The sequence below is a fragment of the Mixophyes fleayi genome, chromosome 6 (assembly GCF_038048845.1).
Source record: "Mixophyes fleayi isolate aMixFle1 chromosome 6, aMixFle1.hap1, whole genome shotgun sequence".
NCBI classification, from domain to species: domain Eukaryota; kingdom Metazoa; phylum Chordata; class Amphibia; order Anura; family Limnodynastidae; genus Mixophyes; species Mixophyes fleayi.
Window position 1 is genome coordinate 129,193,296 of NC_134407.1, and position 17,507 is coordinate 129,210,802.

The following is a 17,507-nucleotide window of genomic DNA, read 5'->3' on the forward strand; positions in this document are numbered from 1 at the left end:
CAGATTTAGATAGAAGTGGGGTGTCTTATCTCTTCTCTAAATTGCTGTGTAAAAATTAAGCTTAGCTGGGTTTGTGTGCTACATGCAAAATAACATAAATGCATTTGTACCCCCTTGTATTGCACCATGATTAGTTCAAGCGCAAATTTGCACTTTTTTGCTCTGTTCTTAAATGTAAATGAGGCCCTTAATGTTCAATATTTTATTGTACAAAAACAAATGTAATTATTTTATCATAGAATTTAACTTTCAATAAATGCTATTTTATCAACATTTTCAAAGTAGTCCATTTTCCCAGAATATGGGAACTAATTTTCATATGGTAAAAACCCTAGATCCAGGCGGAGAAGACTATCTTCATTGATAATCTTTGCCTTGAGCCTCTGGCAAAGCTTTCCCATGCGTCTCAGGATGGCGACAGCAGGGAATACTCTAAGGAAAATGCTTTATTAGTAAGATAAACCATTTTTTCTAATAAGCAATAATTCCACTGCACTGCAAAAGGAAATCTAATAATATCAAGCAATAATAATCATAGTTGTGTTCATCTTATTTGGCAGAGACTGGCACTTGCATTAAATCTTTGTGATACGGCATTGGAGTGAAAACTGTCCGGACAGTTTCCCGGTTACTAGTAAGAAGCATCCTATGGGGCTACACATAATAAACGCTATTAAATGCTTTCAACACACTGATAAACCTGAACACAACCATAAAATATAGAGATTTATAGTGAAAACATAACAATAGGCAAAAATAGCAAAAACTATGAGCATACTATATCTTCATACACTATAATAGTGATATGTTTGTGCTTTGAAGATATTGTATTGCCATATCAGGTGCTGGGGATGAAAAATCAAGATCTGGATGCTTCTATAAAGCATGGCCCAATAAAGACATAGATCCTCCTCGCAAGTTACAGAGCACTGTCTAGCATTAACAGTGAAAAAAGCAAAAAGAAAAACAACCTAACATATGGCACATGTAGAGTGTGAAGGATTAGGGCTATGGTGGTTTCCCACTTCTGTGGCAGCTGATAATTGCAGCCTGAAGGATTTTCTTATCTGCCCCATGCTTCTACTCTCCACCATGTTCTGTGCTGTTGAGGAGCTGAGTAGCTGCTATGCTAAGTCTCTCCAACTGTCATCGGACTACTTCAAAGCCAATCTGGACTAGAGCTGTCATGTGAGCCTAGCCCTGCAGCATTGTGGGAGGTGTAATTTGTTCCTGCCTAGTAAACAGCAAATGTATTGTCCGCAGGAGCAGACAGGAGTCCGGTAAGACCAGAGCAAAGACACATGTAGTGCATTATTCTATTATGCACCGGCGGATCAAATCACATGAGCATGCGGAGAAGGGAAGGGTTGGGGGTTGGATCTGGGTAGCAGAAAAACCCCCCCTAAGTGGGTGCCTGAGTACACATTCCTTTTTTGTTTTACAATTATGCAAGTCTAATATTTAAGGAGTTGCAACTTAACTTTACCATATTGAATAGTAAATAATATTCATTACTGCAAATAATATCATATGATTAAGCAAACCCTTTAGACAACTACATCATTTCTTACAAAAACAAGTTGCTACCATTACACATACAAATTCTCTTTCTTTCACATTTTTGTCCTCCCAAGGCACTTTGTAAGTCTCATGCATAAACCCTTTAACTCATTAAGGTCTGGTTTTTAAGGCCTACTTCTAAAACAAGGCATAATACACAGTATTGAAGCACCAGAGTTACTGTGCTGTGAAGACAGAGTAACTGCTATTTTTGTTCCATGGCCTATAGCGTTAATATAACATTTCAGTTGACTTGGGGTAGTCTGATAACATAGACTGCTATATAGAACAGGAATAAATGACACTGCATTGAAAGAAGAAGGTAGAAGCATTAACGCCACACCTGAGACTCCGAAACCTAGAGATAACATGATAGCCAGGCTAGTCCTTTTATTAAGATAACTAGATAAGTAATGCTGAAATACCACTCATCTGTAGACCAGATATATCTACATATAAAAATAAGGTAACTTGCACATGTAAGTAACATTTCAGGTATAGTGTACCGAAAGGAAATAGCATTAAGATTTAGCAAACTGCAATTACCAAAAAATCCGGAGAAAGTAGTCGAGAATGGTTATCGCAGGTCTTCTCTTAATTTTTAAGGTATTAACACAGTAACATCAGAGATTTCTCCAGCATTAACCTATTTTTCATTGATTACCACAGTCCAAATAGAACTCTCTGTGAACTGCAATGTGAGTACTTTATCAAACTAACCCCATTTCCGGATGGCATTACCCTACCTGGTCTATGGGGTCCAGTGAAGCTGGAAAGGCTCTGTTGATCCCCGTCAGGTCCAATCACTATGGACCTTAGCCATGCATTTGACTTCCTGAATTCACTGGCAGTATTATGCTGCTGGTGAAGAATAAAAATACTTTGTGGAGTTCTTCTGTGTTCCCAAAGGAGCCCCAGTATGGTAAATAGCAGAGTTATTGTAATATGTATCGCTGCAATTTGCAGTACTGAAACCACCTAACATTGTCATGCTTTCATCATCTAATCAATTATTGCAACTCAGGACAACTAGTCAGTTTACCTACACAGGCAAATAGTCTCTTTTGTAAAATAAACAATATGGCATAGTGAAAAATAGTACATGTGGCTTTTACAGTGCATGTCCATATTATTAATATCTTTTCATCCCTAACAATGACCAGCATAAAGTACCCTGAAATGTGATATATTTCACAACCAGAATGGCCACAGTATACAAGCAATCACCATTGCACCAGTTGTTCCCAACATATGAAACCATTTCACCTTACCAGCATTGCACATAGATAATGTCCTGAACCCACAACAGTCCTGGATATGTTTGGCACTGCCTGTCCTAGCTTGATTCAGTATTAGTTAATGTCAATAAAAGAGATTAGACATACACTTTTTACATATATTTACTTTAAGACTTTTTAGATTAAATAGCACAAGTGCATTAATTGTGTCTTAGTACCACACTCGGGTAATATTGCATACATATGCAGTATTCCAGATGTGACTTAAGTACAGAAGATGGAAATAGTGAGAGATGCCAAACGACAACCATTTAACTGGAAAGTTAATGCTGACAGAGAGTGCTTAAATGATTGTAGGCAACTATCAACAGGGTATTAGAAGGGTCATCAATGAGAAGGTGGGAGGTGTTATCAATGAACTTCCAAAGACTTGTTTAATAGTGATTAAAATGGTGGTGAATCCATAAAAAGTGATAACAGTGATTGTTAGTTTCTCTCAGAAACATATGCTAATCTAAATAAACATTGATTTAGGAGCCACTTCAAGAGCTTACATATATCATACATTAATAACAGAGCAGTAGAACCTGCATTTACTGACCAGTCCTGCAGTCATTTCTGCTGCTGCCAATGTTAAAACAATTTGTTTAGAATGATCTCTTGACTTTTCCTCATGTGAGCAAATCAACAGGAGAATGTTATGTGCATTTACTTCAGTCCCATGCAGCTATGTAATGTCATATTGAAAAGGGTGCCCAGGATTCCTCTCTTCATTGTATGTTCTCCTCTGTATGGGTTTTCTTTTATAGCTCTGGTTTCCTCTCACAGTCCCAAAACATATTGTTAGGTGAACTGGCTGGGGCCAAAAATGGACTCTAGTGTGTGTGTGTTTGTGTAGTAGAGAATTTGACTGTAAGCTCCTATGAAACAGGGGCTGATGTACAACTATAATATGGTGGCATTATATAAATAAGCAATAATTATAATAAATAGATAATAATTATACATGGTTATCTTTGGTACAGCTGGTAGACAATCTGCCTTCCTTTCTCATCGTTTCTATCCTTCAAGAAGAATTCTATAATGTTACTGCTCTCTCATGTCCCTTTAAACATGTAACATCTGTGTTGACAATTAAGATTGGGTACTTGTGGCCATTACTATAACCCTTTATATACGTATCAGTAGTGCAGATGTGTGTGATAAATTGATAATGAAACTATGGATTTATGTACAATGGATCCGGTATCTCATTCTGAGCTTGGACAGGTAGAATGCAATAGTAGGATATTGAAATATAACATGATTACATAACATCCCTATCATTAGTATTTCAGTGATTATTGTGTGGGTATACTCATGGCAGTTTGGTCTTTTTTGTGTTAGTTGTGCCTATGGTCTTCATCAATATTTCATTTTGTGTTATATATGTCTAGATTTATGCCTTCCCAAAACCTTCACAGTTCTCTGTGTTTTCCTACCAGTAAATCCATTCATGTTATTTGCTTCCTCCTACACTCCAGGCAATATTTGTGCAGTTCTTAAGCCTGACTACAGAGGGCTACACGCCATGACACCACTTGTATTCTCTTTCACTTGACGCTTTATCGTGCCCTACTCAGAACTAATTGAATTCCCACTCAGAAAGTAACTTAATGTAGAACCATGGGAATGTACCTCTTTACCCAGAAAGAATAACTTTAAAAAAAGTTAAGAATAATTGCCCAAAAAATGTTTTGGTGGCTAAAGGGGTTGTCCAAACTGCGGGTTCTAATTGCTTTAGAGCTATGGCCACTCTGGCTTCGCTCATTTTTACATTTCTACCACAAAGTGCATAGTGCAGAGGCCTGTACTAGTATTGGCTGGAACCTCCATTATTAAAAGGTTGATGTTTTCCAGTAATGAGTGAATGGTGTTGAGGCGTGAGAGGTGTAACTTGATCAAACGCTTAAAGTGATAAATAAGTCTGTGGGGAGTAGAAGTCATTAAAATGAGACTTCATATGTCCACACATTTTATAAAAAAAAAAAACTCTAATAATATGTATTCAATGTTCTCTTCCCATTATTACTTAAATTTACCTCTTGGCCCAGTTTTAGAAGTAACCTATTCTGTATATGTAATATGAAAAGTCATATATTTATTAGTCGGTAGTCGACATTAGTTTTGCAAAAGTATTATTATGTAGACCCTCCCTAAACAGCATATTAGCACAGGTTAATTGAATACCAAAGCAACCCCTTTAGTAGGGAAAATGCTTAATATCACTTACCCCACCCATGCAAAGAGCTTTCTGTAATAATCATTAGAGTGCATTAACGATGGAGAAACCCATGTAAGCTGACAGAGCCATTATATTTGCTTTTAAACATAGGTTGAACATGCCTGCACCCTGTAGTGTGATCTCTATATGACTAACAAGCTTTTGTTTTGTTTTGTTTTTTAGATTTTGGCAATCATTTCTATCCTGTTTATTGTATTATCTACAATTGCCTTGTCACTTAACACCCTTCCGGAACTACAAGGTATTGATGAATTTGGGCAAACTACAGACAACCCCCAGCTAGCGCATGTGGAAGCAGTTTGTATCGCATGGTTTACAATGGAATACCTCCTGAGATTCTTGTCATCGCCTAACAAATGGAAATTTTTTAAGGGACCACTTAACGTCATTGATCTGTTAGCAATCCTCCCATACTATGTCACAATATTCCTCACAGAATCAAACAAAAGTGTACTTCAGTTCCAAAATGTTAGACGGGTGGTGCAGATTTTCCGGATCATGAGGATACTACGAATCCTAAAGCTGGCCAGACATTCAACAGGTCTACAGTCTTTGGGTTTCACATTAAGAAGGAGTTATAATGAACTCGGTCTGCTCATTTTATTTTTAGCAATGGGAATCATGATTTTTTCAAGCTTGGTTTTCTTTGCAGAAAAGGACGAGGATGATACAAAGTTCAAAAGTATCCCAGCATCTTTCTGGTGGGCAACCATTACAATGACCACAGTTGGATATGGAGACATCTACCCTAAAACTCTTCTAGGTAAGATTGTTGGTGGCTTATGCTGTATTGCTGGGGTGCTGGTGATAGCTCTTCCAATTCCAATTATAGTAAATAATTTCTCAGAGTTCTACAAGGAACAAAAGAGACAGGAAAAAGCCATCAAGCGTAGAGAAGCTCTTGAAAGAGCAAAACGAAATGGTAGCATTGTCTCCATGAACATGAAAGATGCCTTTGCTCGTAGCATAGAACTGATGGATGTAGTGGTTGAAAAGACTGAGGAGGTGACAGGAAAGAAAGAAAAGGTCCAGGATAATCATTTATCACCTAGTAAATGGAAATGGACAAAAAGAACACTGTCAGAGACGAGTTCTAACAAGTCTTTTGACACAAAAGAACATGGGTCCCCAGAGAAAAATCGATCTTGTTCAAGTCCACAACACCTTAATGTTCAACAACTTGAAGATATGTACAACAAAATGGCAAAAACACAATCACAACCGATACTCAACTTAAAAGAATCCAATCAGTCTGGTAAAGAGACAGAAGAGTTGGAAATGGAAACAATTCCTTGCCCAGCCATTCCATTACTGACAACTCACAAGTCTGGTATTGTTGATATGAGAAGCATGTCCAGCATAGACAGTTTCATAAGTTGTACTGCTGAATTTCCAGAATCTGGTGGTTTCTCACATGTCCCCCTGGCAGTTCTGCCATATAAAATAAATAAAAGTTCAGGGCAGGATACACCCTCTGATCGTGAAAGGCCACTATCCTTTGATGTCAGTGGTGAGAGCTTCACTGAAATTAGTCCAAGATCTGCAAGGAGTCGGCATTCTGCATATATATTGGACAGTCCAAAAAGTTTAGTTAAAGTTAAAAACCCGCTGATGTTGAGATCTCTAAAAGTCAACTTTTTGGAAGGTGATACAAGGACAATCGTACCTGCACCAAACATGCTAAGTCCTTCAGAGCACAGACAGAGTCACTCGAAGTTAGATAGCTCTTACTTTTCTGATCAATCTATTCGCAGCCCTGAAACATCTCTGTATACAACAGCAAGTGCTAGAACACCTTCCAAATCTCCTGAAAAACACATGGCAATAGCTTTCACTTTTCATGATGCTAATGTACATAAATATATAGATGCTGACACAGATGATGAGGGACAGCTGCTTGATGGCTTGGATTCATGTCCCTCAAAAGAGTTACTGGGCACTGTGAGCCCAAAATATAACATAAGGTACAGTGGTCATCAAAAGCAAAGAGATACTGTTCACAGAACAGAAAAGAATCACCTTGAGAGTGCTGCATTATCGAGTTCCTCACGGTACCTAGGACAAAACTGCATTTACTCCACAGAAGGGATTACTGGAAGTAGTCGGGGTAATATGGAACCTGTCAAGATAGACAACCATATTTCACCAGAAGTCCGGGTGCTGCCAGGTGGGGGAGGACAATCAAACACACATGGCCCCAGGATCTGACACATACGAGCATTGTGAGGAATGTAATGTTCATATGTGCACACTGAGCTTCTGCATGGCATTGATAACTAGCATCTACTCCCTTTAGTCAGAGGGAGGGCATAGAGAGGAACAGTGAACAGACCTCCTCTCAAAGTGACTGAAGGATAATTTCCTGAACCATGCTAGAAATGTCACTGACAACTCAGATAGAAACTCTGCAATGATTTTATCTCCTTTAATGAACTTCTTTCTTGAAAGCCATTGTGACCAAAAATGCCCCTAATTAAGATGGACCTGCTTTTTATTTAATTGTATACACAATATAATTGCATTAACTTTATGGTGAAGGTAAGAAAAACATGAAATGCACAGATTATTTTTTTCTGGAGTAAAATACATAAAAGCATCTCTGTGTAGATTCACTGTGGTCAAACAATATCATATCTCTGGGGGAATAAAGTGCTGTGTTTCACCATTGTACTAACCAACATTTCCGGGTAATAAAGTGCTGTATTTCTCCAATGTACCAATCGATATCTCTGGGGGAATAAAGTGCTGTGATTCTCCAATGTACCAATCAGTATTGCTGAGTGTATTAAGTGCTGTGTTTTTCCCAATGTACCAATCGATATACCTTGGAGAATATAGTGCTCCTTTTTTTTCCAGTGCACCAATCGATATCTCTGGGGCAATAAAGTGCTGTGTTTCTCCAATGTACCAATCGATATACCTTGGAGAATTTAGCGCTGTGCTTCTCCAATATTCTAATCAATATCTCTGGGGAATAAAGTGCTGTGTTTCTCCAATGTACCAATCAATATCTCTGGTGGAATAAAGTGCTGTGTTTCTCCAATGTACCAATCGATATCTCTGAGGGTATAAAATGCTCTATTTTTCCCAATGTACCAATCGATATACCTTGGAGAATATAGTGCATTGTTTCTCCCAATACATCAATCAATATCTCTGGGGGGAAATAAAATGCTGTATTTTTCACCATGAACCAATCAATACCTCTGGGGGAATAAAGTGTTGTATTTCTCCAATATTTCTATAAAACACAGTCAAGGTGAGTTGCATCAGTTGTCATGGACTTTGTACACCAAATACGTGACATGAAATGATTGTACAGTGCATTGTTTTAACTACAGTTATTTGACGGATGTTACCATGGATAATCAGGGCATTAAACATTTTAGTGCTAATGAAATAAAACTATGAGTCTTAGAATTGTCTAGAGTATATTTATTAAAAAATAAAATGCAATCAATTATTATTTTGTAGCATTTTCTATCCATGACATCTGTAGCTGCAGGAGAAATGTATATATATATATATATTTATTTGTTATCATTTAAAAAATGTAACATTTTTGCACACTTTGCAAGCTTAAGGAACTGTAAAGACATAGCACTTTAAAGTAAGCTCTACCTTAATTTGTGCCTCTAATTGCAATTTATGTTATTTTTCTTCTGTAAAAAGGCATTACTGAGAAAGGGTATTGTCTCCCCGGACTCCATGAATGCTGTCATTTCTGGAAACGTTTACACTTTGAGCCTTTGCACTGATACACAAAAAAAGGTTTGTGATCATCACGCACAAACTCATTTAGTTTTTTCCTATTTTAAAGTGCAGCTAAATTATTCATAGAGATTTACAGTCTACGGGAACCCATTTCCAACTTTCTCCCTATAGAACAATTAAGTTTTGTTTATCTTTAACCTATTTTAACAGGTTTTATTTAATTATTACTAAGATGTGAGGGAAGTGTGTCAGCCTATATGAGGCCTCTGACCTCTTAATATATGGCAAGAGAAGCTATTTAGTTTATGGGACCAGATGTAAAATTTCTATACTTGTAAATAAACAATTCTACCATTTAAAAAAAGAAAGAATAGACTGGTGCAGAGATGACTTGAGAAGTTGAAAATCTTCAAATCCCTGCACAACCTACCAGATGGGTCACTTCATTATCTTCCTAAATGTCCATCCCAAAATCACACAAACAGAGCCGTAACTAAACATTTTAGCACCTGGTACAAAAAGGAAAACCGTCCACCCACTGGCCATCAACTATATCCCAATTAATGTAAAATATTATTTATCCTGTGCCGAGATGTACACACAAATATCCTGGCATGCACCATTCTACTGGGGACACAGTAGTTTGCAGGGGATGTTGGAACTTGTAGCACTACAACAGCTGGAAAGCCACCCGTTGCCTCTCTGCGACGTGATGGGAGAGGTAGAGGGTATTCAGCAGGTTTGTTTCAAAATAAAACATACATATTTGTATGAAAAAGTATAGTAAATTCATGTTTTCATGTGTTGAACTTAATAAATAAATTAACTTGGCACCAAGGCAGATGATTAATCTGAGGTGACCATCCATATGAGTCTGCAATTAAGCCATAAAGTACATTATGGGGCCTATTTATCATTATTCGTATTTTTGCTCCGCTGAATAACATCTGTCATTGCAGCGATGGCAGGAGACTTAACGGAGCAATTTACCATTAAAGTCATGTTGGGACAGCGCGTCCAATAGGAGGCTGTCCCAACGATGACTCTGTTGTAATGAGTGTGGTTAGAGTCACGCATGCATAAGGGATAATATCGCTAATTAATGCAGGGGAGAGCAGGAAGGCTGCCATAGAGGGATCCGATAATCCCTCTCCTGAATTGTTTTCCCGATGGGATTCAATTTTCTAACACCATCGGGTCAAATGCATTGAAAATGTTGGGGACTGCAGTATTATGCAATGCTGTGCCTAATGTATGAGATGTCTCTGACTGGTTAAATTGCTACTAAATTTAAAAATGTATAAATCACGCGGAAACATCCGTTTCCACATGGTTTCAGGCTTGATAAATAGACTCCTATATCTGAAATAAAAAGAACAACATGCAACACCATGTAATAAATGCAGAAAAACTACCAAAGTATTAGAAATAAATCTTTCTGTACACAATGTGTAACAACAGATTCCACATATAAGAATGTGAGTGGGCAGGTAGATTGCCATTGTACATTCATTTTATACATTGTATTTTTATTCTGTTTTCTCCGGGGCAAAAATGCTCCACATAATCAGTTTGTGAAGTTCAGACAACTGAGGTAACAAAGACATATTTATTTTTTTACATAGTCATTAGAATTTTATTTTGAATATATATATATATATATATATATATATATATATATATATATATATACATACAAATATATTATGAATGGTATAAGAATAATGGTAATGTGAATTATTATGTTGCCGCTGAGATATGTTTTATTTTTCTGTTTATGTGACTGGCGATGCTGGAATATTGTTTGATGTTTGTGGTTACAATACACATAAAAGACATGAACGACAAAGCTGTGATTGTAAAGAAAACTACATTCAATTGGTAGAACTCTCCTTGTGTACCTGCTTTAATGTGCTAAGCTTGTCTGCAAATCACTGTACCTCATAAACACATCTATATCAAGGGATCAGACATTACAGTGAAGCCGTCACCGTTTCTCAGTGATGTCACTCTCATGAACATTAGTTTAGCCAAGAAAATGGCCACCAACAATATATGTAGGTGACGGATAAAGTTTATATACACTGAGCTAAATGTTGTTATCCCATTAGTACAATGTGTTGCAGACATACACAGATTGGGAGTATTTTGCATCACACCAGCAGGTAAAGAGTTTGTTTCTATACCAATAATGTTCTACCTTTATTATCTGACATAAATAGAGTGATTTTATTCTTCTCTAACCTGAAAAAACTTTATTTCTAGTTTGCTTTGAATCCCATCATGTATGTTCCTACAAAATATGGCAAAACAGACTTACATGGACTCACCACTTCCACTGGTACAGGGGGAATCGGACTTGGAGATGTGACATTTTATATTCTTATCCCCATGATACAAATAACAGAAAGTATTTTAGCCAATGAAACCAGGAGATACAGAGGGTCTTATAACATCGTTTTTTTGTTCTTTTATGTGATATTCCTGGACTGTTAAAATAAATATATGCAATATCTGTCATACTTGTATTACCATTGGCCAGACATGTTTGTAGCTGTCTCCCTACCAGATGAAGTGACTTGCTATGTTTTTTATTTACTATTTCTCTGTGGAGAATGGATACCATATCATTGTAATGTTTAATTATTAATATTAAATCAATAATGATACTCATTATTATTTTTAACCATTATACTTCCTAATGAACACTTCTGGCTGAAAAATATGTAACTCATAAATCTCTTTCCATTCCAGATCGAACTAATAGGGTGATAACAATATACAGAACAATAAATATTTAAGTGAAAAAATATTGTATGCAAACTTGGTGCAGAAAATAAACACTTGTAATAGGTGCAGAAAAGAATTATAGGAACTATTATTCACAGATAGTATAAAGTAAATGCATCACAGTCAATAAATGTGAACAGAACACAGAAAAAGAAACTTCATGGCATACTTGCTGACTTTTAGTACCTGGAGGGGAGGGCAGGTGGCAAGTACAAGAGGGTGCGTGTTGATGCAATAGTGTCACTGTGTTCCTGCCCCCTAAAGTGCAATGCTGTTATTCACTACATTGCACAAGGGGCGCGTGGCCTGATGACATGATTTGCATTATTAAGCACTGTCTCTGCCAAGATCCTTGAGTACCCTCCGAGCCTCCAGACAGCTAGCATACTCATGTCCCTCCACATAAGCATAAACATAGAAATCTGTCCTTCAATGACCATTATCCAATCCACAGACCTGCTGTCACTTGTAGGTAGAACACAAATTACTTCCCTGCTTTCCCTAGCCTTCACAATCCCACTCTGTTGGACATCATATTTTAATGTTTTTAGAACTCCCCTCCAGCAATGCTTAAACAATGTGGACCTACTAGTACAATACCCCGTGTTGTGTTATTTAGCGTAATACGCTGAAGTTGCACCTTACCAGAATTAGATAGCTCTTTTTCAGGTTTCAACAGTTCGGATTTTCTATGCACCAGAGAGGTAAGAAGATTTATCCACAGAGATTTAAGATGACACAAGTGTATTCTGAACTAATTTCCTTTTATTAAGAACCACTCTGATATTTATTGTAGAAGTGCACAGTTATTTTTAAACAATATCTTATCACCTGGAAACTATTTACAATTGAGAAACCTTTACATCCACCATACTAATAACACGAACAACTTATTGGAATTCTATGTCTATGGATGTCTGCCAGAACAAATTAATCTTCAAATCTTCACATGGATAGATATATATATATATATATATATATATATATATATATATATATATATAATTACCTAACATTCATACATAACTTGACACGATAAAGAGATGAGTTTCTCTATAGAACTCTAAGACCCACATCATACGTTTCAATAACTATTTGTAGAAGTGGTACACATGGTTGGGGCCCATAAAAAATTTTTTTACGACAAATAAACTGGTGATCTTTTCGATCACACAGTCTCTTTCGTGTGTATTCACAGACCTCTCTATTTTTACTCCTCTCACACTGTCATCAGTACATAGGCACAGTCTCTGTTGTGTGTGTGTGTGTGTAATCACAGATCTCTCTACTTCTTAGTAATTTTCAACACTTTACATTTTACACACGTCTCTCTTTTTCTCACTTCTCTTCTTCAATTTTTTTCACCTTCTCTCTGCTTATATATCACTTTGTCCGATTTTCATTCTGTCCCTATTTTTTTGCTCTAAGTTTTGCCAGACACAGGGATCGCTCTCTGGTCCTGAGTATCACACTCCTCTTCCTCTGTCACCCCTGGCAACCACCAACCAATCCCAACTGTCACTTCTCCATCCAGGAATCTTTTATTTTTTTTATTTTTTTTTAAATCTTTAGAAACACTTATAACAATTAACAAATTAAATTAACAAATTAAAAACATATAGATAAATCCCAGGGTACTCAGGTTCTGGGGTATCACATACTTCCCCACTAAAAACATGCGTGTCAGCACACACTGAAAATTACCTGAACATTTTTTACAGACATTCACTTTTCTCATGAAATATTTGCATATTACAGTTTGATTTGAGACATTTTTCATGTAATTATATAACACAACATTGCTCACAATCTTTATGACTTAACATACTAGTGTCTATACCTAAGGGGTGGAGCTCATTTTGTGCTTCTTTCTGAACATCTCAAAGAAGGGAGATCAGAGATCTCATCTTCCACTGTATCTCAGACAACAGTCTCTAAGTGTTCCATCCGCTCAGGAGTTTCTGAAGTAGCCACAATCGGCCAATAGATGCTCAGCATGAGATTCAGTGGATCATTAGGGACCTCAGGTTGCGCATGGGTTGAACTCTTAACTTGGGGTTCATGTGCTTCTGGGTTACTAGTAGGTTGCATGGGACACGACTTAAGTTGATCCCTATGGGCCAGACCATCTTCTCTTGTCACACGGTAGACAACTACTCCTTCTCTAGATATATCAGTTACAATGTATGGAATTGGTTCCCACTTTACTGTGCCGTTGTTTTTTCTTTTTTTTAGCACTTTGCTCCCAATTGTCATTTCATTCTGTACTGCAGTGCCATTAGGATACTGCGGTCTATATCCATATGGTCTCTTTAAGTAGTATGGTGAATAGGGTCATTTCCGGTAAGGTTTTTCCAGCTTAGGACACTCTGTCTCTGTCACACTTTCAATATCTTCTGACTTCTCTCCATCGGTTTCTCGTTTTTGGTAGTTTTACTGATAGTTTTGTGGAGGATCTTTGCCATATGAATAGTGCCTATAATAGCTGCGATCTGTTGCATGTTTGCTGCCTTGGACTGGAGTACCACCAGGACCAGTTACATTAGTTGCCTCAGCACCTTTCCTTCCTTCTATCACATCAAACTCTACAGTCTTTCCATCTCCCACACTGCGAAGATACTTCTTTGAGTTGTTCTTAATGGCAGTCTGGTGTAAAGACACGTCTTCCTTGGTGTCATTCCTGTTTATAAATTAATAGGCCTTACGCACATTAAACCATTTGACAGTGCCCAAAACCTTTACATGGGGGCCAGCAAACTTTTGTTGCCCCTGTAGGAACCGAACAGTATGTTGAAATGCCGGCTTTGTGGGCTGCACCATTGTCTTGGATTTACTCTTGAGAGCTTCTATTAATACCCCATTCATACTGCACCAAAATCCCGGGTTTTTGCAGAGGCACGCTGAAAAACCCGGGTCTTGGTGCAGTATGAATAGTCCAACCAGAAAATCCCGGGTCTAAAATCCCGGGACTTAGACCCGGGATTTTGCGAGGGGTAATTCCCGGGTTGGACCCCGCTCGCCTGCAGTATGAATGGTGCAACCCGTGTAATTCCCGGGTCTCACCATTCATACTGTAAAAAAAAAAAATGTGGAAGTAAAAAAAAAAGATTTTAACAAATGTTTACTTAACTTATTTTCAGCCAGCGGTGTCTCCGGTGCGTTGCCGGCTGTCAGGGGGACCTCTGGGTACTAAAATGATGTAGTTTCTAATGGACTAGAAATGACGTCATTTTAGTACCCAGAGGTCCCCCTGACAGCCGGCAACGCACCGGAGACACCTCTGGCTGAAAATAAGTTAAGTAAACATTTGTTATGTATTTTTTTTTTTAATTAAAATCTTTTTTTACACTTTTTTTTTTCTAAAACCCGGGTCGGGCAGGTGCAGTATGAACCCGCCCGACCCAGGAATCTTCTTATCTATACTGCCCTGTGCCCCGGCAATATCCCGGGTTAACAACCCGGGAGATTGCCAGGGCGGCAGTATGAAAGTGGTATAACTCTTCTGGACAAGTTTGCAGAACGCTCATTTCAATGATTACTGGAGGTACATCACTTTCATGGACATTGATGATAACAAATCCCTGCTAAAGTACTCTTTCCTATATAATGGTGTAGAAACTCAGATAGGCGTACCTTTGTCACCTGGGAGCCCGTGTCCAACAATGCAGGCTGCTCCACTCTATTTATTCGGATCTCTCACTGGTCCTGAGTATCTCACTACTCTCGCTCTGTCACCCCCGGCAACCACTAAACACTCCCAACTGTCACTTCTCCCTCCAGAAATCTTTTTTTTTTTTGTAAATCTTTATAAACACTTATAACAATTAACAAATTAAATTAACAAATTAACAACATATAGATACACCCCAGGGTACTCAGGTTTTGGGGTATCACACTAGGCCCAGTATACCAGGCACACTGAGGCTTGTAGTCCCATAACAATTGCAGAGCAACAGTTTGAGTAATACTGGTCCAATTAATCTGACAACATCATGTGTTTTTAAAAAAGGTCTGTCTGAATCTACTCACAGGTAACTCTCTCTGTTGATCCTTCAGTGATGTGCCCTGTTTGTATACATAGATAGGTACTATCTGGAAAGCCGGGCAACAAGTGAACACAACTGCTACCCCCCCCCCCCCCCCCAAATCATATTAATAGTACCCCCATAACATTATTATTATTATTATTATTATTATTATTATTATTTAAAGGGACCCACATGAGGTCCACAGCACTGTACAGAGGGCAAACAATAAGACAGTAAATGGTATAACATACAGCAAACAAATAACACTACAACTCTCAACACAGCTACTGGAGTGCAAAGGATATAGCACGAAACCTGTGCCTATTAATGTTAGCACATCTAACAGGTTTAGAGCCACTGAAAGAGGTGCAAAGACAATGGAGGAATGGAGTAAAGGAGGAGGTGCATAGTGTAGCTGGTGAGCAAAATTATAGGTAATGAGAACAGGAGGGAAGAGGACCCTGCTTACTAGAACTTACAATCTAAAGGTAAAGGGGCAGACAAGTAATAACTCATTCATACTGCACCAAAATCCTGGGTTTTTGCCGGGGTGAGCTCAAACGACCCGGGTCTTGGTGCAGTATGAATGGTACAAGTCAAAAATCACGGGTCTAAAAACCCGGGTCTTCAACCCGGGATTTATCGAGGGGTAATTCCCGGGTCGGACCCGGGTTGCCTGCACTATGAATGGTGCAACCCGGGTTTTTCAACCCGGGTTGCACAGAAAACAAGCTGATTGGCTGTCTGCCTGTCTCTGGAGGCCATGATGAAAAGTAATGTGGTAAACAATCACCACCCACTTTTGCATCATCTTTATGCGTCAAAAAACCAGTCACCTTTTAATGACATCACCATTTTTCAGCCAATGAAAACTGCTCTGGTGATGACTCCCACAAATTGCCAGGGCACAGACTTATGCAGTATGAATGGGGTCAACCCGGGAAATTCCCAGGTCCGAGGTGCAGTATGAATGGTGTTTCTGAGCTGGGACACTCCGAGCCCTGGCAAAAACCCGGCTTGAAAAACCCGGAATATTGCCGGGGCGGCAGTATGAAAGCGGTATAAGGGGATCTGAGGGCAAGATGTAAGAATGGGAGAGATGGAGGATGAAAGATGGTGAATTCAAATGGTTAAGTGGGGGCCTGGTAGGCTTTTCTAACAGGTGGGTTTGAAACTTTGCAAGCTAGTTTGAAACTATGCAAGATAGTATGATTGAACAAGAGAGATCATTCCAGTGGTGGGGGGCAGCACAGAAAAAATAGTGGTGTTGTCAACAGTGATATTGAGGTCAGGAGGGGAGAAGACTCTTGATGGAGGAAAGACAATGAGTTCCGTTTTGGCCATGTTAAGTTTTTGTATTAAATCCACATAACATTAATACCAGTCCTCATAAAATATTTATACCAGCTGATATATGAATGCTCTTCCCGTAAAATGCTGCAAGCACCTGTCTGCAGGGCTTCAACAGAGTGCCCATCAGAGTGGCATATACAACTATCCTAGAATCGGAACAGAAGTCCTTATCCACAGATCAGTGGGACAGTGCCCTCTCAGACTGAGCGAGAGCACAGTTCAATACTAAAAACACAAGCTGCCTGACAAGAGTGAACTCCCTAGTTAGGTTTGCAGTGTCACGGTTCATGATTGAAGTTCTGTCGCACCATGCATACATAAGATGGGAGGGCTCTGTGGTGTATGAGGCTACCTCAATGCAAAGCCATTAATATGTATTATTATCCTGAAAGCTACCGTGCTTGCAAGAGGAGAGGTCTGTCCTCAGGACGACCGAGGTGTCACGATCAGCACTCAACTGAAGCGGTGTGACGTGTGTATGACAGGGTTAATCAACAAACAACCACCTGGTCTGTCTAAAATGATTAAATACTTCCCTAT

At 38.5% G+C, this 17,507-nt stretch overlaps 1 protein-coding gene across 1 annotated transcript in view; it reads left to right on the forward strand.

Moving 5' to 3' along the window:
- Positions 1-11,470, forward strand: part of KCNB1 (potassium voltage-gated channel subfamily B member 1) — a 161,097-nt gene extending 149,627 nt beyond the window's left edge. Inside the window, exon 3 of the mRNA XM_075176417.1 lies at positions 5,245-11,470. Coding sequence (XP_075032518.1) covers positions 5,245-7,290 — 2,046 coding nt within the window. The 3' untranslated portion in view covers positions 7,291-11,470. The remainder of the gene's footprint in view (positions 1-5,244) is intronic.
- Positions 11,471-17,507: the final 6,037 nt, after the last annotated feature.